This window comes from Carettochelys insculpta, chromosome 21 (assembly GCF_033958435.1).
Source record: "Carettochelys insculpta isolate YL-2023 chromosome 21, ASM3395843v1, whole genome shotgun sequence".
Taxonomy (NCBI): domain Eukaryota; kingdom Metazoa; phylum Chordata; order Testudines; family Carettochelyidae; genus Carettochelys; species Carettochelys insculpta.
Genome location: NC_134157.1, coordinates 2,001,599 through 2,022,046, shown reverse-complemented (window position 1 = coordinate 2,022,046; position 20,448 = coordinate 2,001,599). Strand labels below are relative to the sequence as shown.

The 20,448-nt window shown below is 64.4% G+C and overlaps 1 protein-coding gene across 2 annotated transcripts in view; it reads right to left on the bottom strand.

Annotated features, from left to right (window-relative positions):
• Positions 1 to 1,810: 1,810 nt before the first annotated feature.
• Positions 1,811 to 20,448, bottom strand: part of ABCA2 (ATP binding cassette subfamily A member 2) — a 90,286-nt gene continuing 71,648 nt past the window's right edge. For both annotated transcript variants that reach the window (XM_075015082.1, XM_075015083.1), the window contains 19 exons: positions 19,290 to 19,503; positions 18,187 to 18,292; positions 17,487 to 17,598; positions 16,844 to 16,904; positions 16,219 to 16,393; positions 15,339 to 15,454; positions 14,237 to 14,384; positions 13,817 to 13,940; positions 11,017 to 11,149; positions 10,317 to 10,434; positions 9,762 to 9,940; positions 9,268 to 9,409; positions 8,209 to 8,343; positions 7,610 to 7,713; positions 7,130 to 7,222; positions 5,998 to 6,100; positions 4,816 to 4,953; positions 4,295 to 4,501; positions 1,811 to 3,687 (listed from right to left, as the gene is read on the bottom strand). In XM_075015082.1, coding sequence (XP_074871183.1) covers positions 3,652 to 3,687; positions 4,295 to 4,501; positions 4,816 to 4,953; positions 5,998 to 6,100; positions 7,130 to 7,222; positions 7,610 to 7,713; positions 8,209 to 8,343; positions 9,268 to 9,409; positions 9,762 to 9,940; positions 10,317 to 10,434; positions 11,017 to 11,149; positions 13,817 to 13,940; positions 14,237 to 14,384; positions 15,339 to 15,454; positions 16,219 to 16,393; positions 16,844 to 16,904; positions 17,487 to 17,598; positions 18,187 to 18,292; positions 19,290 to 19,503 — 2,444 coding nt within the window. In that variant the 3' untranslated portion in view covers positions 1,811 to 3,651. The remainder of the gene's footprint in view (positions 3,688 to 4,294; positions 4,502 to 4,815; positions 4,954 to 5,997; positions 6,101 to 7,129; positions 7,223 to 7,609; positions 7,714 to 8,208; positions 8,344 to 9,267; positions 9,410 to 9,761; positions 9,941 to 10,316; positions 10,435 to 11,016; positions 11,150 to 13,816; positions 13,941 to 14,236; positions 14,385 to 15,338; positions 15,455 to 16,218; positions 16,394 to 16,843; positions 16,905 to 17,486; positions 17,599 to 18,186; positions 18,293 to 19,289; positions 19,504 to 20,448) is intronic.

Here is a 20,448-nt window from a genome sequence, read left to right as displayed (position 1 = left end):
GGGCTGGGCTATGAAGATATCCCCCACCCCTGCTTTAAATGTGGGTGGAGTGCCAGAGCTCACAACGTGGGGGTGCAGGGGTCAGGGCAGGGGGCAAGGGAGGGCTGAGGAGGGAAACCCTGAAGCTCTCCCTAAGGTTTCCACCAGGGCTGGGAGTGAGAAGAGCACATGGTGGGGGTCACAGCTGCTTTTTGCCCCCGGCTGGGCTGGGGGGGGGGAGGGGAACACAAGCAGCATCCAGTTACAAATCCCAGGCAGGGTGGGGAGGGCTTCAGCCCCTGCTGCCCTCACTACAGGGCTCCAGGTTAGGATGTGCCCCCAGCTGGCCACCCCCCCGCAGCCAAGTGCTCCAGCTCCTCCCCAAAAGGGCAGCCAGCTGCACCCCCTCGCTTCTCTGCTCCACACTGCAGAGGGCCGGAGCCTGCGCTGGCATCACCAGGCCAGGTCCTCTCAGCCCCAGGGCTCCCTGGCCTTCGTCCAGCATGGGTCAGTATGCGAAGGTGCTGGGCAACCCCGAACCTCTCTGCTCCCAGCCCCCCCCGGCGTAGGACACGGGGCGGGGGCAGGAGCTCAGGGCTGCGCCGCCACTGGTCTAGGGCTGGAGTTTTTATTTAAAACAACCATTTTCACATCCGGGGGGCGGGGGGGGGGATGTTTGCAATATACAGGCTCTCCCAGGTCACCCCACTCCTCTGTGCCCAACAGACCCACCCTCTGAACACAGGGAGCCAGCAGCCTCAGAGCACGGTGGGAGACCCAAACCAAAACCAAGCACCTGGAGTTAAGGCAGCGCGCCAGCCCGGGGCTCAGATAACCACAGGGAAGGCAACAGCTCAGCCTCATACAGGCCAGGCTTTGAGGAGACAAGTACTGTTGTGCCTGCAGGGGTCCTATCCCCTCGGCTGCTCCAGGGCACCGACTCCCTTCTCTGGGGCTGGGGCTGCTTACATCCCACTCCCCCTATTCCTCCCCCCCGCCCCCAAGGCCACAGGCAGAGCCAGGCAGCAGCTGCAGGCCAGGTACCCAGCTCCACAGGCAGAGCCGGGCAGCGGCTGCAGGCCAGGCACCCAGCTCCACAGGCAGAGCCGGGCAGCGGCTGCAGGCCAGGCACCCAGCTCCACAGGCAGAGCAGCGCCAGCAGCACCGAAGCAAAGGAGACAACACAACAAGTGATATTCCTCAATGTCACTTTTCACAGCAGACAGGGGCCCATTGCCACGCTGACTTCTGCAGCCCTGCTGCCACCCTGGGGTTGACAAGCAGATCCCAGCTACCTCTAGGCAAAGGATTCTGGAGGAGGGGGAAGCCAAGCCATGGGGCTCTGGCTGGCAGCCCTGGGGTGGCAGGTTCCCATTGTCTCCTTTACACCCCAGTTCCCAGTTGCGCATGGCCCTTGCCTATGAGCCCAGCCCCCCAGTGCTGCTTGCCAGAGCTCTGCCCAGCTTGTGCCTGGGGGGGAGGCATGCCCCCCACTTACAGAACCAGCAGGGGCAGGCACTCTTCCGGGCACCAGCACTGGTTACATACAGTTCTTTGGCCATGCTTGGGGCCCTTGGGAGCTAAACCAGAAGGCTGGGCTCTGATGTCCCCAGGGGGAACTGCACTCAGAAAAGGGGCCCTGGGTTGAAGGCTTACACCAGGCTGGGGCGGGTCCTGGGGCCAGCCCGCCCCTGTGGGCTGGGCAGCTGAAGGGAAACTGGTTGCCAGGTTGGTTGCTTGAAGAAATTGTGTGCAATTAACTGGGCCTCAGCCCAGGGAGGAGCCTGGGGGGTGCTGAGGCCTGAACGCTCTGTTTCTAATCCAGGTGGTTTGTAACATGGCCCAGCCGCCTCCTCTGCACTTAACAGCGACAGACCAATGCAGGAGCTGCCGGCCCTGCAGCTGCTGGAACAAAGGCTGCCCCTGCGCCTGGAGCACAGCTGGCGACTCCCCTGCCCCGCGCTCTCCTGGAGATTAAAAGAGGGAAAAAAAAAAAAAAAATCGGGAGCCTTGTGCTCAGGTTTCTTTCATGGAGCCTGGGCAGGTTCCAGGGGCAACACAGCCAAAACACCAGCTAAACCAAGTGGCCCCCTGCAAGGGGAAGGGGGGCTGGTTCACCTGGCAGCTGGGGGCTTCTTACGGGGGCAGCTGGTACCATCATGCAAGAACACGCCAATGGGGAGTTAGGGGCCTGATTCTGCTCCTCCTGAGTACGTGCCGGAGGAAAGCAGAATCAGGCCCGGCCCCGCGGCAAAGAAAAGCCGAGCTCCTGGCTGACTGGAGGGGAGAAGGGAGGCCCTGCAGTGGCAGCTGAGGAGGAAGCTGGGGGAGGCAGTGAAGGGCGGGCAGAGGGGGCCTCAGTGGTCGGGAGCAGCATGCTGATGCACACGCTCCAGCTGCTGCAGCTGCATCGCCGACAGGACTTAGTGCAGCTGAACAAGCTGGCCCAGCCCTGCAGGTTGGCTGCCACCCCCACCCTCCCGCCCCTCTGCCACAGGAAACCCCCTGGGAGTCACAGCTTCCAAGCCAGCACCGCCTGCAGCCCTCCAACCCCACAGCAGACAGGGCTGCGAGCTTCGTAACTCTCAGCACCAGGCCTGGTGGTGCTAACACAGCTCCCGTACACGCCCCTCCTTTCCCCAGCAGCACAGGGGCAGGTTAGCCCCAGAGGGCGCAGGCCTGGCGCTTACCTTCGCCAGCAAGGGGCAGCTGGGGAAGAACTCAATGGCTCCTTCCCCGGCAGAGAGGAGCGTGGAAAGCAGACGTAGGGTCCTGCCCCCTCCTGGCTGGGGTGGGGGCACAGTGAAAGGTAACCCCTATAGGCTCCCCACCCGGGCTCTCCTGCTGGCCCAACTCTTGCTCAGTCCAAGGAGTGGCATGGAGGATGGGCTGGTGGAGAAAGCAGCAAGGGGGCGGCTTCCACGCATCTGGCCCTGGCACTAGAACAGGGGCTTGCTGCCTGGAGAGAGCTGCAGGCCGACGGCCACGCACTGTGCTTGGCCAAGCCCTGGGAGGAACGGGCCGCAGTCCCTGGCCCCCTGGCAGAGGCAGCCCGGCTCAGCCAGCACAGTAGGCTGAAGGGAAAGGCCAGGCCAGGCCAAGCCTGCGGCTCAGGGGAGCTGGCCCTCCAGCCGTGTTTAAAAAAAAAAAAAGTATACAGGAGCCAAACCCCAGGGGAAGCCAAGTTCTGCTCCCACTGCGGCTGGCAGCTCTGTGCCGAGCCGCCTGTCACTTCATTAAAAAAAAATACATCTTCCCTCGCATAGGCCGGGGCCCTCCTGCCTCAGGGAGCAGCTGGCCAGCGAGTCCTTGGCAGGGCGGCAGAGGCGAAGCGCCCGTCCTGGCTGCGCTCTGCTCGCGGTGCTCAGAAATGGGTCAGAACACGGCGGCCACGCAGAACGTTCTGTCTATTCGCTCCTTCCCACGACCCTGCAGCCGTCCCCCTCTGCCAGCCGCAGGGAAAGCAGCTGCTGCGGGTCTGGCCAGCGTCCATCCAAGCTGGTGCTCTCCCCTCAGGTCTGGGCCTTGTGCCGGCAGCCCAGGGCAGCGAGCAGCCTTGCCCGCAGAGGGTGGAGATGGCCACCTGCCTCGCTACCGCTCGGTGGAGGTGGGGAAGGGGCAGGGCACTGGGGAGTCAGCAGCTCCCCCGCTGGCAGTTCGCAGCCCAGCTCCTCAGCAGAGAGTGTCCGTGTTGAAGGAGAGCTGAGCCTGCGGAGAGCAGGGCAGCCGGGTCACAGGGCAGCCGCTGGCCGGGGGGACCTCGGCCCCGTGAGCGAGAGTGAGACCCTCACCCCCACAGCAGGGAACGGCCAGTGTCCCTAAGCCAGGCCAACACTGGGCAGGGGTCCCAGCCTGGGTCCTGAAGAGCTTCTGGGACCACCCCTCCTTGGGCCAGTGGGCTGCACAGGCCCAAGGAGAAGCCAGACAGAAGCGCTCAGTGCCTGGGAATGGGAGCTCCAGGCAGGGCACAAGGGGCATAGCTCCCCAGGGGGTCTTGCCAGGGAGCAGGACTTGCAGAGGCTGCTTGAGCAGACGCCTGTGCCCCCAGGGCTGGGCTTGGACCCTCATTCTGCCCGGGCTGCCCCCCCAGCTGCAGGCTCTGGTGAGGGCCACAGGCAGCAGTGTCCAGCCCAGCGCTGCTCTGGGATTGGCCACAAAGTCCACTTTGGGCTCTCCGTTGCCTCCCTCTTCCCGAGTGGAGGGCAGTGCCCAGGACTCTGCCGGGTAACCTCGCCCCAGCACGCACAGGGGAGGGCACAGCTCCGCCCAAGCACCACAGGACGCCCAGGGGCAGGGCAACTGCAGCCGCGCTCACCCTCTCCTCCTCGAAGCTGATCAGGCCCTCGTCATCCGTCTCCAGGTCCTCAGGCTCCTCCACCACCAGGGCTTGCAGCTCGGTGGGCGCGGCACGAGGCCGCAGCAGGCTCAGGATGTGCTCCAGCGGCGACTGGACCGCACAGCTGGGGCTGGCCTCCTGCTGCTCCAGGTTGTCACTTTGCTTTTTGGCAAAGTTCACAAACACCTGGCAGGGCGAAGGGGAGACGGGGCTGGGGAGACCGCACACAGCACAGGTCCCACCCTCCTGCCTGCGTGCACACCCGGGGCTGGAGCCCAGCCTGTGGCAGCCCCAGCTCTGCCAGACTGGCCCTCCGGCACCGGCGAAGGCCCTCTCCACACGGAGCAGCTGGGGCCAGGCAGAGAACAGACGCGCTCCCTTCGGCATCTAGCCACAACGAACACCTTCAGCCCTCGCAAGGGGCGGCCCCAGAGAGGGCTGCAGCCCTGCTGGCTGACCCCCACCCCCCTCGCCCAAGAGCCGCCGGCCCCGGGACTCACGTTATCAAGCGTGGTCTGGCTGACGGAGTAATCCTCGATGCCCAGCACCTCCACCACCTGCTCCATCTTGCTGAAGACCTGAGCCAGCGAGATCTGCTCCGACTTGAGCTGGTACTGCACCTTGGTGTGGTGGCGCTCCTGTGGGGGCGGGAGAGGCCAAGGCTCAGCCCCAACAGGCCCGGGGCAGGCACCAGCCAGCTTCCCCGACCATGAGCCCCTCCAGTCCGTCTCAAGCGAGGGCCAGGGGCCCCCTGCTTGGAGGGCTCAGGGGAAAACGTACCCGGATGTTTGGAAGCCCCAACTTCCCCCCCACTCCGGTTGCATCTGCCCCAGGCCTGGGCCGGCAGCATGGAGCTACTCCTGGCCAGTCCATCTCCTTCCCCTTGGACTTGGCTGTGCAGCCTGTGGGGAGGGCCCAGGTGGACAAGGGGGAAGGAGAGGGATCCCTCTGCCCTGCCCACCCTGGGGAAGGGATCACAGGCGTGCACCCACATGGGAGCCTCGTCTCTGAGCCTGGCTGATGCAGGGTCCCCCCAGAAAGCCCCGGGCAGCGCAGTCCTGTGTCTGCCACCAGGCCTCTGCTTCCCACCTGAGCAAGGAGCTTACTGCCAGGCCAGGCCAGCAGAGCCTCTCCACAGCCCCAGCCCTGCTCGCCTCCTTCCTGAGGCCACACCCCAGCTTTGCTAGGGAACTGGGGACCCCACCTGGCCAAGGCCAGGGAAGCCTCAGGCCCACGTCCCCAGCCAGGGCAGGTGGAGGGGCCGCTGCTCCCCACAGCTGCCAGGACTTCCCTCATCTTGGCTCCAGGCGCCAGCCCGGCTGAGGGCAGAGCCTTGGCTGGAGCGGGCCAGGCCTGCCCGGCACCCAGCAACCTCTCCCTGAGCTGAACTCACTGACCCTGCCAAGGACGTGGGGGGCAGGAAGAGTCATTCTGATGACACCTCAGCCTGGTGCAGAGCACCACATGCCCTAACATCCCCCTGGCTGGCCCCACGTGCTGTGGGGCTAGAGATCAGGTCGCAGCACCAGCTGGCTGCAAGGGGCATGAGGGCTGCAGCCTGCCAAGCTGGCAGCCCCCACAACACTCTGCCATTCAGCCTGAAGCCTGCTCCAGAGGCAGGCGGCTGCTGGGGCTTGGGCCAGGCCGTCTGTGGGGCCGGGCGCAGCTGGGGAGACACTCACCTTGAGGACGGCCTCGGGGAAGTTCCGGTTGAAGAACCGCACCACCTCCTTGATGTTGAGGCTGGACTTGGTCCGCACCGTGATCATGTAGCCGTCGCCAAACCTGGGCAGGGCGAAAGGCGACGCGTGACACAGCAAGAGGCCTGGCCGCAGCCTGGGCCGGCCTCGCACAGCAGGGCACAGCGCAGGGCGAGGGAGGAGCCCTTGCCCCACGGGCGCTCTCCCTGCCAGGCCTTGATTGGCTCCACCCTGCACCTTCCTCTGCAGCCAGCCGAGCAGCCCCGGACACAAGGCCAGGCAGCTGCGCGAGTCAGCCCACTGCAGCGTGCATCCCAGGGAGCCTCTGGCTGTGCCACTCAGCTCACTCCTTCCAGCTGCACCCCCTGGCTGCCAGCCAGGCCCGTGTGCCTGGCACCCAAAGGAGAGCGGGAGCCTTCCTTCCCAGGTGACCCCAGCGACTGGCAGAGCGGCCGGCCGTGGAGGCCCTGGGACGGAGGAGGCCAGGAATCCTGAGGCTACAGAACAATTCTCCCTAACCCCTGCAGACAGGACAGCGGGAGAAGCCAGGGGCTTGGCCTGCAGCAAGGGAGGTGCAGGTGGAGCCTAGGAAAAGTTTCCTGCCGGGGGTTAAGCACCGTAAGGGCGGGCCAGGGAGGGGGCGGAATCTGCAGCGGGGACATTTCGAGGACACACCTGCCAGGGATGCTGCAGCCAGCACGCAGCCCGGCCACCAGCACAGCGGCTGGACTAGACGCCCCCTCGAGGGGCCTTCCCAGCCTACGAGCCTCAGGTACAGCCACACTGGTGGCAGGTGCTGCCCCACGACTGCCCCTCCCTGGCATCACGCCCAGCCCCCTCTTCGGGCTGGAGGCCGGTTGGGGGCTCCCCTTGCAGGGCCCTGTGGCTGGACGGGGCTCCTTCCGTGGCAGTCAGGAGCTCCCCTCCTGGGCCCCTGCGGATGGATGGGGCTGGTAGGGGGGCTCCCCTCACGGGCCCCTGCAGATGGGCCAGTCTGGTCCCATGGCAGTGGGGGGCTCCCCTCGCAGGGCCCTGCAGACGGATGTGGCTGGTGGGGCAGGGGGGGGGATGCTCTCCCCACTGCCCCTTCCAGCGCAGGGTGGGAACCACTCACCTGTTTTTCAGGTGCTGGATGCTGCCGAGACACTTGAGCCGCCCGTTCACCATGATGGCCAGCCTGGTGCAGAGCGCCTCGCACTCCTCCATGCTGCAGGGGTGAGGCCCAGGTGAGCAGGATGGCCCTGCCTGGCCCGGCTGTGCTGCCCACCGGAGTGCCCTCCGGAGCCCAGGCAGCCCAGGGGTTGAGCCTCTCACACAAGCGGCCCAAGGCTCAGGCTGTGCCGACCCTGGGAGTCTGGGGGGGGCCAGGCCCTGGGGTGCCATCAGCACAGGGGAGGCCCAGAGATGCTCTTCTGGGCCCTGATGTCTTCCCTGCCCAGGTGCCTGCATGGGGGTAGGGAACCGTGTCTGGTCCTTGGGTACTGGTGCCCCTGCGTTCCCACCCCACAGCTCCAACTCGGGGAGGCTGCCGGCTCCAGGGGCGACCCCGGCTAGCTCCCACCTGGGGGCGGGGGGGGGGGGCAGTGGGACGGACCTGTGGGACGTCAGCACCACGGAGCGGCCTGTTTTGATGATGTCCAGGATGAGGTTCCACAGGAAGCGCCGGGCCTTGGGGTCCATGCCCGTCGTCGGCTCGTCCTTCCGAGGCAGAGAGGCTGAGCTCGGCCACCTCCAGCACCAGGCCCAGCCTCACCTCCCCTCCCCTCCCCTCCGCCCCACCCCACCGCTCACGGTGCTGCTGCACCAGGCGTACCGCGGTAGCGCCCAGGGGCCCCAGCCCTGGAGCAGCATCTGTCTGTCCTGACCCCCGTCTCCATGGCACTGGCACACGGCTCCTGTCTGCCCCTCACCCTAGCCTGCGGCGGGGGGGCAGTGTGTGCAGACCCACCTGGCAGTCAGGGGACCCCCATCCCCGCTCAGCCCCCCAGGCTGGTGGGGGGGGTAGGCAGGAGAGCTCTCTCTGAGCCAGGGGGCAGCAGGGTGGGAAGTTCCTGCCACTCGACCCATTTTACCCCAGGCAGCTGCCTGCCCTTGGGGCGAGCTCAGCCCCAGGCACCTCAAGCAGGAGCCAGGACAGTCAGCGCTGGGCTGTGCCAGAGCCCCAGGCACACAGCCGAGCCGCGTGGGCCTCACCAGGAAGATGAAGGCGGGGAAGCCGATCAGGGCAATGGCCGTGGAGAGCTTCCTCTTGTTGCCCCCGCTGTAGGTGCTGGCGGGCTTGTCGGCGTATTTGGTGAGCTCCAGCTTCTTCAGCGCCCACTTCACGACCTGGAGGAGGCGCTGTGTGAGGGGCGGGGCTCGCTGGGCCCTCTGGAAGCAGCCAGCCTCCGGCAAGGGCCACGCTCCCGCTGCTGTGCCTGCAACAGGCCTGGCCGTCGTGCAGCCGGGCACGGGGCGAGGAGACATGGGCCTGGCGCTCGGTCTCGTGTGCCCCAGGCCTGCTGCAGGGGCTGGGGCAGCTGCCCCAGGTGCTTTGGGAGTTCCAGGGGACGTGCCAGACACGCTGGGCCCCAAGTCACAGCGCTCAGACTCAGGAGCTGTGGCCCATTCCCCACGTTCCCACCGGCCCCTCCTTCCAGGCACTCAGGCTAGGCACAGGTGTGGGCACTCCCCGGGCCGGGCTGGGCCGGGCCGGCCCCCAGCGCAGAGCTGCACCCCCATAGGTGGCTGTGCTGGGGGGAGAGGGGCACGTTGCCAGGCAGGAAGCTGCGCTGCTCACTCTGGAGCGCGGCAGGCGGGAGCTGACGAATGCTCTGGTCTCCCCGCAGCAGCTCAGTGGCGAGAAGGGGATCAGTGGGGCTGGGGAAGGGCAAGGGGCCCCTTGCTGAAGCCAGGCCCCTGGCAGTCTTGGAGAGTACCAGGGCTGTGGCTCCTGCACAAACACACAAAATGGCATTTCCAGAGCCAGTGGCCTGGGAACTCCCAGCAGAGCCTCCCAGAGCTGCTGCAGTGGGGCCCCCGAACCCAGGCCTGCCTTGCCCACCGGGGCCAGGGCTGGAGGACGGCCCACAGGCCCTTGGCAGAGAGACAGCCTGCAGCCTGAGCGGCAGCCCTGCTGCCCAGGGGAGGAGGAAAGCTCCCAGCAGCCGGTGCTCAGGGCCTCCTGCTCCTGGCCAGAGGCACAGGGACGCTGGCCCTGTGTGATGACCCAGCCACCCCTCGCCCTGCCCAGGGGGCTCCCCGCAGCCTGACCCGCTCTTCGTCCTTCCAGGGGATGCCGCGCAGCCGGGTGTAGAGCTCCAGGTGCTCCTGCGCCGTCAGCTCCTCGAACAGAGCATCGAACTGGGGGCAGTAGCCCAGGCTCTGCTGCACCTGGAGCAGCTCCTTCAGGATGCTGCGGGGAGGGGAAGGGTGGTGCAGTGGTTAGAGCACTAGCCTGGCACGTGGAGCCCTGGGTTCGCATTCCTGCTCCCCTATCCTGTGCGACACAGCCAAGTCCCAGCCCTGCTCTCCCCAGCAGCGAAGCCAGGCCGGCAGAGGTGCTGGCCCGGTCTGCGACTGCCGCCTGGAGCTTGGCTACTCCACGGCCTCCTGCTCTGGAAAATCCAAACCCACAGGCAGCCGGTGCTGCTCCGCAATAGCCCCAGGGGATGGATTGACTCCAGAGCGCCCCCCTGGTCGGGCTGGACCCTCCCCTGCCAGGCCACCCACAGGCCCTGAGCGCCAGGCTCCCCCGGCTGAGGTACCTGTGCCCGTTGATGAAGGCCTCCCCTCCTGTGGTGCTCTCGTCCCCCGTCAGCATCTTGAAGGTGGTGGTCTTGCCCGCCCCGTTGACGCCCAGCAGCCCGAAGCACTCCCCGGGCCGCACGCCCACACACAGACGGTCCACGGCCAGGATGCGCCCGATCTTGCGTGACTTGTACACCTGACCCAACGGGAACAGAGGGGCGCTTTCTGGGGCGCCTGCCGCGCGGCCAAGTGCTGGGCTGGCAACACACCAGCGCTGCCCACGCCAAGGGCGGGCAAAGGTCCCCAGCCGGCAGCCGTACTCTGGGTGAGCTGGAGCCATGCCCCAAGCTCCACCATGGGCTGCCAGGGCCAGGTATGTGCTGGCAGCTCGCTCTCCTGTCCGGCTGGGGGCTCCGCTGCATGCCCACGCTCAGAGCGGCCGGCGTGCACACAGGCCACCCGTCTCCAAGCTGGACACATGGCCTCCTAGCTCAAGCTGCGCCGGCTACCGGCTTCAGTGACCCCCAGAGGGGCGGAGGGCAGGTCTGGGTCCCAGCCAGAGACGCCCCTACCTTGGTGAGGTTCTCAATCTTGAGCATGTCGTTGTCGGCATCTCCGCGCAGGACCCGGTGCCGCTCGTTGGCCACGTCGATGTCATCCTCGATGGGCTTGGTGGAGACGGGCAGCCGCCTGCAGGAGGGGGCGGGACGTGGCATGACCTGTGCTGGGCAGCCAGGTGGGCTGCAAGGGGCCGTGGACCTTCTCAAGGCAGTGGGGGCCAGAGGCTGGACCATAAGGCCCGGTCCCGGTCACCCATTTCTAATCCCACCTCTGCTCTGACTTGCCAGGTAGCTGTATCCTGTCACACCTGCAGCTGTGCCTCCATTTCCCCTCCAACACAGGGCTAGTACCTCCCACTTCCGGCCTGAGAGGACTCGGGGGGGGTCGGGGGGTGTGTGTGTGTCAATATTCTGCTCACACACTGTCCTCTGGTGAGCTGAGCTGCAGAGTGACCCCTGAAGCGTTGCTGGCCCTGGCCTGGCTGGGCAGGGAGTCCCTGAGCAATGGCGGGATACACCCCTCCCCGCTGTGCTCTCCAGGGGCGGAGCGGCCACATGACAGGCTCCTCTCAGCCCGGGTGGCTGTTCCCGGCTAGGGTGCTGACCCAAGGGGAAGAATTCAAAGCCCCAGCTCTCCAGGGGGCCAACCTGGCCTGCGACTAGGCCTCCACGGCCAGCCTGCAGCCTCCCAGCCCCCAAGCCTGCCACTCACTGTGGTTTCCGGAGGAAGTTGTATTGGCACATGATGGTGATGAAGAAACCCACGAAGCCTTCAATCGTCATGGCAACCAAGCCCCGGGTCACAATGTCCCACTCAAAGGGTGATTTCATTTTGTCAAACTGCCCTGGGGGAAGCGAAGTGTTAGTGGGGGTAGGACAAGCCCCAGGCCACGTCACTCTGAGCGGAGGCCCTTCTGTTCGGGGACCCCGGCGCCGTGTGCCAGCTTCTGCTAGAGGGATGTTGAGTTTCCTTCTGGATCAACATGTGCCCTGAAGCACCAGGCCTGAGAGCACCAGTATTTTACCAGAGATTCGCACAGGAACAAGCCTGCCTAACCACAGTAACCCGGCCGAGAAGGAAAACCAGGAGCTCTGCTCACGGAGCACAGGGGCCACATTCCCAGCGACATACTGGCCAGTCAAGAGGCCAGGAGAAATGCCCTGTACCAGATCTCAAGCAACACCTAGCTGAGACCTGTGGCCCCGATCCTGCCAAGGTGCACACACCCGCTTACCTCTGTGCGCAGAGGGGCGCCAGAGGTGTCAACAGGCCACTCAGAGGGAGTAAAACACACACACACACACACACACACACACACACAGGTGCGCTTGTCGGGGCAGGGCCTTGGAACCTGAGCTCTTATCTCGTGTGTGTGTGGGGGGCGGGGGGGGGGGGGGAAAGAGACAGACAGACAGGCCAAGGATGACCTCTGGGGCTGTAACCTAAGTTGACAGGTAACACCTCTGACCTGAACACAGAGCAGGGGGAAGCTGTGGGGGGTTTGAATCGGAGGCGGCAGTTAGAAGCTGGGGGAGAGAGAGGGGAGGCAGCCAGCCTGGCTGAGGGGAAGCTACACCCCAGCTGGGGCACCCCTCGGGCTCCTCTCCCCAGGCTGGGTTGGAATGACTGTCTCCGCCGGCTGTACTGACACCTCTGTGCTGAGCTGAGCCTCTGTCGCCTCACAAACGTCCTGTTCTCCCTGCTGAGCGAGAGTCACTCCTGCCTGCAGATGGGGTGCAGTGCTTGGGAAACCCCTAACCCCATCAAAGGATGCAGAGTAAAAAAGGGTGCCCATAGGGTGAGAAGCCCAGATCTCAATATAATGCCCACAACGAAGATGAAAAAAAACCAGCAAGCCATGAAAGCCAACATTTCACAGGGCTGCCCGAGCCAGGGCTTAGACTGTGATAGGAGCAGATGTTCGACTGCTACCTTGAAGAGAGACAAAAGGAGGAGGTGGTTTTACCTAAAACCTGCTGCTATGGAGCGGGACTGGGAAAAGGAAACCTTTTCCATGGCAGGCGACAGTAGCACTGATACAATAGCGGTATTTCAGTTTCAATTTGTTCTTCACTTCTAGGATTGATGCCACACGAGATCTTGGGCAATTTATTGTCACCCGTGCTGGAGCTAGACAGAGCAAGGCCCTTCCATGTGGGCATCCTTCACCCGTATAGTCCTCCTGTCACTTCGCAATACCGAATACCAGTCGAAACTGTCTAGTCGGGCACTAATCCATAATCTGGCATCATCTGGTTTTAGTTGGCTGGACAACCACTGTCCCATAAAGTTTTTTTCCAGCCACCAGCCCCGGCTCTCAGTGTTCTGGCCTCTTAGAAGATACTGAGGTGTAACTTACAGCTAACTAAGGGCCCAGTAAGCAGTGGGAGCGTTGGTAATGTGCTAGACAATATCGACCTCTCGTGGTCCAGCACCAGTCAGCTCCTGAGCGCGCTGGACGAGAGAGGTTCAACCCGTACTCAGGAAACCCGAACTAGGAGCCTGTGGTTAGTCAAAGGCTGTCTCGGTACTTTCTGCAGCCGATTCCAAGACGGCAGCAGTTCTGGAATTAAACGCGAAAGCCGCTTGGAAAGAGGTTTCCCTGGCCAGAGCCCCCAGGCAGAGGGTGAGCTCCTTGGCGTGGGACCCTGGTTTGTGCTGCGTCCCCGCAGCACATGTGTGACGGGGTTCTGGGGTCCCCCAAGCTCTGCACCCTGTCCGCAGGCAGGAGAGTCTCTCACTCAGCAGGAGAACAGTGGGTTTATTAGCCGACAGGACACAGCATCGTACAGAGGAGTCAGTACAGCAGGCAGAGACAGCCAGTCCCATCCATGTTGGGGAGAGGAGGCCCCGAGGGGCCCCCAGAGCCGGGGCCTTGCCCCCTCCTTTGTCTCTCTCTCCCTCAGCCCAGACTAACTGCTTCCAACTCCCAGTTCCAATTCAAACCCCTCAGGCTCCACCTCCTCCTTTGTCTGCAGTACAAAGGTGTTACCTGGTTGTCAGGGTTACCCTCGGCAGGAGCCCCACACCCTCTGAGAGCCACTCACACACACACACACACACACAGGTATCCCCCACTCCATCACAACATGGCGCGCTGAAGTGCTGGTTCTTGCCCATGCCTCCTCGGTAAGCGACAGTTTCCCCAAGCGAACGGCAGAGTCCTGTGATCACTGACAACAGCCCCGTGTCTCTGCCGCACTTGGGAGCGCCCGGCCAAAGCTCGAGCTGGACATTGCGGCTAGTTTCATCGATGCCGGCCGTGAGCGATAGCCTGGGGGGCCTGGGGAGCACGCCGTCACAGTGACCAGGAGCCCTAGCCCTCCCCAGAGATCGCACTAGGTGCTGCACAGACGGAGCTCTACGAGGGAACCTGCTCCATCTCCCTCCCATCCCCCTCCCCAGTTGCTTGCACCAGCTGCATGTCCTCTGTGCCACGCGCGGCGTCCCAAGGCCAGCCGGCAGGGGGTCCGTGAGATGCTGCCTGTGCCAGGCCGGGCCAGAGCCTTACCGATCTTGGCATAGTACTCATTGATGTACTCGTTGTAGGCCATCTCCATCAGCCCGTGGCCCAGGTTGTAGTTGGGGAAGATGAGAAAGCAGCTCTTCAGGTAGCTGTTAACCACCTTCAGGTCCTGCCGAGGCGGGAGGAGAAGATGAGCCACACCCCACCCCCCGATGCCCTGTGCCCACCCCGGAGAAGCGCCCCTGAGAACAAGGCTGCAGGGTGTGGAGGGAAGATCTCACTGGGGTCAAACAGCTGGCGCATGCTCTGCTCTGCAGCCCCACACGTGGGGCCTGGCAACATGCTTCCTCCCTGCTGTCCCTTGGAGCAGGGGCCCTGCTGACCTGGAGGAAGACCTTGGGAGCAGGCCCAGAGCAGTCCTGGCAGGGCCGTCCCTCCCCTTCGGGCGCCCACAGGGGCACTTACCTTGTCATGTTCGAAGAGCTGCAGCAGAAAGGTGGCGACAGTGGCCGTGATGCCGATGAAGAGGTTGATAACGATCAAGAAGACGTAGGCTGAGCTGGGCACCTCGAACCAGAAGGAGGCCGGGTACATGATGGGGGTGATGGACCAGCTGGTGGAAAGAGAACGCCAACGGGAGTGCAACAGCTGCAGGACGGAGCCCCAGCCCTGCCCGCGCCGGCCACCCTGCCCTGCCCAGCCCCGTCCCACTAGCCTAGCGAGCAAGACCCCTGAACTCCGACAGCCTCAGCTCATGGACTATCAACCCAGCGGGGCTTTAGCCAGCCCTCAGCCAGCTCCTCCCAGGGCGACTCCTGAGCAGCGAACGCCTCCCTGGACAACACACCAGCACAGAAGCACCCACTCGCCTCGCGTTAGTGACTCCTTCCCAGACGCTGTCGCCGGAGCCGCCCCCTGAGCTACCTGGTGCACTGGACTGCAGGCAACAGGAGGCTGAGACCTGAGCATGTCAGGCTTCCACTGGGGCCGTCCGGCTCGAGTCCTGGGGGCTGTTTTGGCTGGCGCCGAGCGCTCACAGCTCTTACGGAACTGCACCAGCGCGAACCCCAATCTGCTCCAGTGCACTATGTCCACACCTGGCCCCAGTGGCCGCACCGCCAGCGTATGCCCGGGCCAAGAGGCCACTTGGGAACATACCACCCACACAGCCAGACCTCCTGAACCACATCCCCAGGCTCTGCCCACACCACCCTCCTTCAGCCCACAGGGAGCTGCGGAGCTCTGGGAACAGATCCTCCAGGCTGGGTTAGATGGGCTGGTAGCACAGAGCAGGCACATGGGTCAGGCCGGCAGAATCTGCCACTCTGCAGTGACTAAGGCAACGGTCCGGCGCCCCAAGGCCAGGCCAGGCCACGCACCAGCCCCTGCATCGCTGAGCGCTTTGCCAGAGGACTGCCCTCCTCCAGTGCTCCCAGCTCCACTGCTGGCTGTTGGGAACCCCCTCTGCCTGGGCAGCCTGAGACCCTGCTGCCCATTCACCCGCCGCACAGGTAGGGGCGGGTCAGGCCCGCAGGCGCCCCAAGCAGCGGCCGGCCAGCGCAGGTACCCGTAGAGCAGGAAGAGCGAGAGCACGGCTGGGAAGTTGGTGGGGGACGTGTACGCCGGGAGGTCGAAGACGAAGAGGATGATGATGCAGCATGTGGCCGGCACCAGGTAATTCAGCTGGAAGAGATGCACCGAGGGGAGGCGTGAGCTCAGAGCTCACCCGCCCGCGTTCAGAGAGCTCAGAACCGGGGACGCCGGACCAGCAGGGGAGGGATAACTGCCCAGGCCAGGACTGCCACGCTCCGACGGCACGGCTGTGTTGTGGTACCCCCCAGTCCCAGCTGGGCCAGTGATGCTGGCAAAGCCCAGGGCGCCCGCTGCCATGCCAACAGACAGGGCTTCTGGCTGCATGGTGCTGGGGAAAGGAGGTTACCAGGGCAACATCTGTGCACACGCTGCGTTAAAGGACAGGGCTCAGAAAGGGTTTTCCTGCCCACAGGATCGGAGGTGCCAGGAGTGTCCCATGCACGCCATCCACTGCTCCCTTGTGCTCCCAGTGTGCCCCACAGGCTCATGTGGGGCACAGCCAAACCCTCTCCCCACAACTGGCCTGTCCAAGCTTCTGTGCACTCCCCAAGACCAAGGAGAGGGCCACAAGACGCCACCTGACAAGCAATCCCCATGGACAGGGCCAGCCCCCCGACGTAAGCAGTGCGGTAACCCTCTGCCCAGGGATGGGAAGTGCTCAGCAGACCCTTCTCCAAGCGCTGGCTGCTAATGGGGGTCGGGGAAGAGATGGTCCTGTGCTGGGAGAGCCTGGAACTTCCTGGGGCTGGAGAACCCCTCCAGAGACCCGCACGTGCCTCCCTCTTGGGCATCAGACAGCCCCCAGTTTCCTTTGCCGCCCAGGTCTGTGCCCTGCCGCCCTCCTTGGCTCGTACCATGTCCCACACGTAGTTGGCCAGCCAGTAGATCACCGGGTTGCAGCCACTCACAAACTGCAGGTGCTTGGCTTTGGTGGCCTTCTCGGCCACCAGGAACACCACGAAGCTGGCTGGTACGAAGGACATGGCCACGATGATGAAGATGGCGATGACCACGTCTGTGCCTTGCAGGCTGCAGGGGAGGAACGAGGCGGAGGGGGACGAGGTTATCTATCCCAGGCGGGGGATCTGACCCTGGACTCCACACAGAACAAGCCACCGTTCACGTGGCAGCTGGGCATCCCTGCAAGCAGCCACCCAAGGCGCTCTGTGCGCGTGTGCAGAACTGGTGTGCAGGGCCTGCGTAAGGCTAGTGCATTGTCATGGGAATGAATTTCAACCCTCAGGAGGATTTCAGCGCCCCACTTCCTTGGGCTTCCCTGGGACCAGGAGCCAACCTCCCCTCACTGACACGTATTCAGGAGGGCTGGGATCCCTCCTCAACCTCTGGCTGGGGCCAGACCTGGGCTGGCCCAGTTCCTACCCTTCCAGGCCTAATGGGTTTCCCTCCCCTGCCAGCCATGACAAAATGACCCCACCCAACTAGGCCAGTCAACACCTCCCGCCAGCCCTCGGTACACACAGATAATCCAGGGACAGGCTGGCGCTCGTCTTGTTCATCGGATGGTTGGTCACTGTGATGCCTGCAGAAGGAAGCGAAGTGAGAGCTGGCAGGCAACAGCTCCTGAGCCTCACCCTGGGGATCAGCCCTGAACAGGGCGCCCATAACTACCCCTTGACTCAGCTCCTGCCTGGCAGACATTCAGGTTCCGATCCTGTCCCTGCCACCCAGAGACCTGTTCCCAATTCCCTGATCCACAGTGCCTCTGGGGCATGGCCCTGTAGCACAGGAGCAGCCAGACCAGAGCCTGTCTAGAGCCCAGCTTCCCTCCTGGGGCATTTCCTCCTCCCCCTCCATGAGCCAGCGGTGGGATTCTGCACCGGAGGCAGAGGGTGCGGGCTCGGGAAGGGTGTTCATATGCATTGAATCTCATTACGGCAACAAACATCTCGCTTGTCAGACCGTCAAGCCACAAGGAAAACACCACCGAGGGCGACCGAGGGCATCGTGGGGAAGGTCTCCTGAGACAGAAGGACGACCGCTGGGGAGCTCCTGGAGCCAGCCAGAAGTTCTGTCTCGGGAGAGTGAAGCGGAGGGGACGTGGAGGTGCCCTGTGCTCCACGCAGAGGCCAAGGGTGAGGCAGTAGCCTGGCGCCCAGCTCACCGTAGGCAGCGGGGTTCCCTCTGCTCTTGGGCAGGTTGGCCCGCAGGATGGCGTTGTTCAGCACGTTCAGGTAGGTGGGCATGCTGTGGTAGCCCTTGTTGTTGTAGAAGACCTGGAAGAGCCGAGCAGAGATGCGCCCTCAGCTGCAGGACGCTGCCCCGCTCCACGCTGGGGCAAGCGGAGGGGCCGGAGCAGTTGGCAGCACGTGAGCGCTGGCTCTGGGCTAACCCTGCAAGGCCTGGCTCATGGGCACACAGTGGGGCCCTCCCAAGAGCCATGACCAGGCGGGGCCGGCTCGACACAGGGACGTCGCTCTGGCGCGGTGCCTGGGGGAGCAGCAGCACCCACCGGCCTGCCTTCAGCAGTGGCCATTCCAGAGTCGCCGCTGCCCAAGGCTGGCAATGGGCACAACACCAGCTGCCAACCGGCAACCAAGTGCTGCTGAGGGGCACCAGGGAGACCTCCGGCCCCGGCTCACCCCACAGCAGGGCAAGCTTCAGTGGGGCGACACCTGACCTCCAAACAAACCCAACTTGAGTGGAGCCAGGAACAAGACTGGACTTTCCCCCCGTCCCAAGAGCACGCTGGGAAGCCTGGATGTCCCTCTCGTGCTGGGACCCCTGCCACAGGGCTCAGGAAGGAGGACTGGTCTCTGGGCAGCTCACAGGGACAGGACCTCTCCTTCCCCAGCATCCCCTACCTGGGCTGTTCTCCTGACTGCGATCTTCCGCACCATGGGAGGGGCCCTGGTGCCAAAGGATGCTGGGATGGATTTCTGGACATTGCCAACGGTGATCGCGCCATACCTAGGGCACAAGGGGAAGCAGAGACAGGCGGGTGCCACCTCCGTTTAGCCCAGGTGCTGGAGAGGAAAGACGATGACTCGAGGAACGGGACCCGAGCCTTCCCTGAAATGCTGGGCTCCACAGGAGAACCCTGGCAGGGCAGGGCAGGGAGCCCTGGCTGGAGTCTCGGCACTACTTCTGACCTGCAAGCTGCTCCCAGCCACCCAACGCAACCCAGTCCCTGAGAGCCGGCGGCTTCACTCAAGGTCACAGCTGCTGTGCCCCTCGGCCAGCCCTGCATGGGAAGGCCAGGCTGCTCCCTTTCAGCCAGAGCTCGCCTCTGGGAGCGCCCTGCTGCTTAAGCAACTAGGGTTTAGTGCTGGCCACAGCAGGGCCTGCCCAGGCTTCAGAGCAGGAGCCAACGCCTCCCAAGAGTGGGGCCACGATCCCCCTCACCACGTCCCTGCAGCACTGCTGCGGCCACGCCAGGGCTTCTCCTTTCCACCGCGAGGTTGGACACCACGCAGCCCCGAGGGCAATCTCGGCGCTCAGACATCCTGGGGGGTGGTCACAGCCCCGAGGGCCAGGCTGGGGCTCTTCATGGCCTCAGTTAGCCACTTGTGAGCTAGGCTCAAGCAGCACCTGCTGCAGCCTATCCCAGGAACAGCCCTGCCAGCCCTATGTGGCCCACACTCACTCCCTGCACAGCCCACAAAGGGCAGTGCTCAGTCACTGGCCAGCTGGGAGCTGGGGCTGTGATGCCGAATTAAAACAAAACCAGCGGCCCGTGATCACCCCACCCTCCTCCCCGCCCCCCACGTGCTGAATCTTCCCCTGCCCCAGGGCCTGCATGGAGGACAAGCCAGCAGGCGGTAAGGTGAGTGGAGCAGGCAGCTCAGCCTCCCCTCCCGCCTCACCCTGGTGCCACTGGTCCAGCTCCAGTCCCAGCACTGTCACGCTGGGACCCCACCCCATGCAGGGGGGAAGTGCCAGCTGGCTGGCCGGCCGGCGTGCTCACCGGTGCAGCCGGAAGCGGTCCGATGTGTAAAGCAGGTACTCGGAGACGTTGCGCCCTGTGATGTCCGTCAGGATGTCCCCAGTCACCACCTTCATCTGGGGCGGGTGGCCTCCCACACCGCTGGGGCAGGAGAAGCCCGTCCCCTGCATGGAGCAGGTGCACCGGATGGGCTCGTGGACGATGCGGGGCAGGGAGGGAGCCAGGGTGAGGGTCTCTGAGGAGACAAGAGGAACACGGTGACCCTCAGGAATGCCCACTGAGCATCTCCAGGTGAGGGGACAGGGGCCCTGCAGGGAGAGCCGGGGCTGGGGAGAACGAGCCAGCTCAGGGAGACACACCCGAGTTGGTGAGTCACCAGGGTGGGTCAGAGAGCAGCAGCGATGGGGCAGCACAGGCCAGAGGGTCCCGCTGGGGATCTGGCCCGTGCGGAGGCCCAGCTGCTACAGCACCGAGCTGGCCACGAGACACAGCTTCTGTACGGCTGCTGGAGAGGCCAAGGCAGCCTGACACGTGTTCCTGCGTTGGAATTCAGGCAGAGGAGTTCCCACGTGCTCCCGGGGGCGAGTCTCTATCTGCTGAGAAACCCTTCGAGCAAGCTGCCAGGGAAAGTGAGCCACAGGGGCATTCAGAGACGGGCGAGGAGAAGGAACAGGACCAGCAGAAACAGATGTGACAGGAGCGTAGGAGTTAGCGAAGGATCTCGAGAGGGGAGAGCTGGGACCTCCCAGCTTCAGGACAAGAGGGCGCTGGACAGGCTCAGAAGGAAGGCTGGCATTTCCACACCACGCACAAGCAGCCGTGGGACTCCCTAGTACAGGAACTCACCAGGGCCAGGAATGGAACAATGTTCAAAAAGAGAGCACGGCGCCGCCACGGACAGCGAGGCCGCCCAGTGCTCTGGGCTCTACGGGCACCTCGGATGGGGTGTGGGGCTTCCTGCTTGAGCTGATCTCTAACTATGAGCAACAGGGCCTGGCCTAGGCAGGGCACGTCGGATCCCACGTCTGCTCCTCCAGAGCGCGTACACTCTGAACAGCCAGGCCGGGCAGCCGTCACACACCCCGCCAGCCCATTCCAACCTGAACCCTGGGTGCCTTGTAAAGCCTCACCTCTCCCTGAGGCGGCGTTAGGGGAAAGCCCCAGACTGGGCCCCACAGCA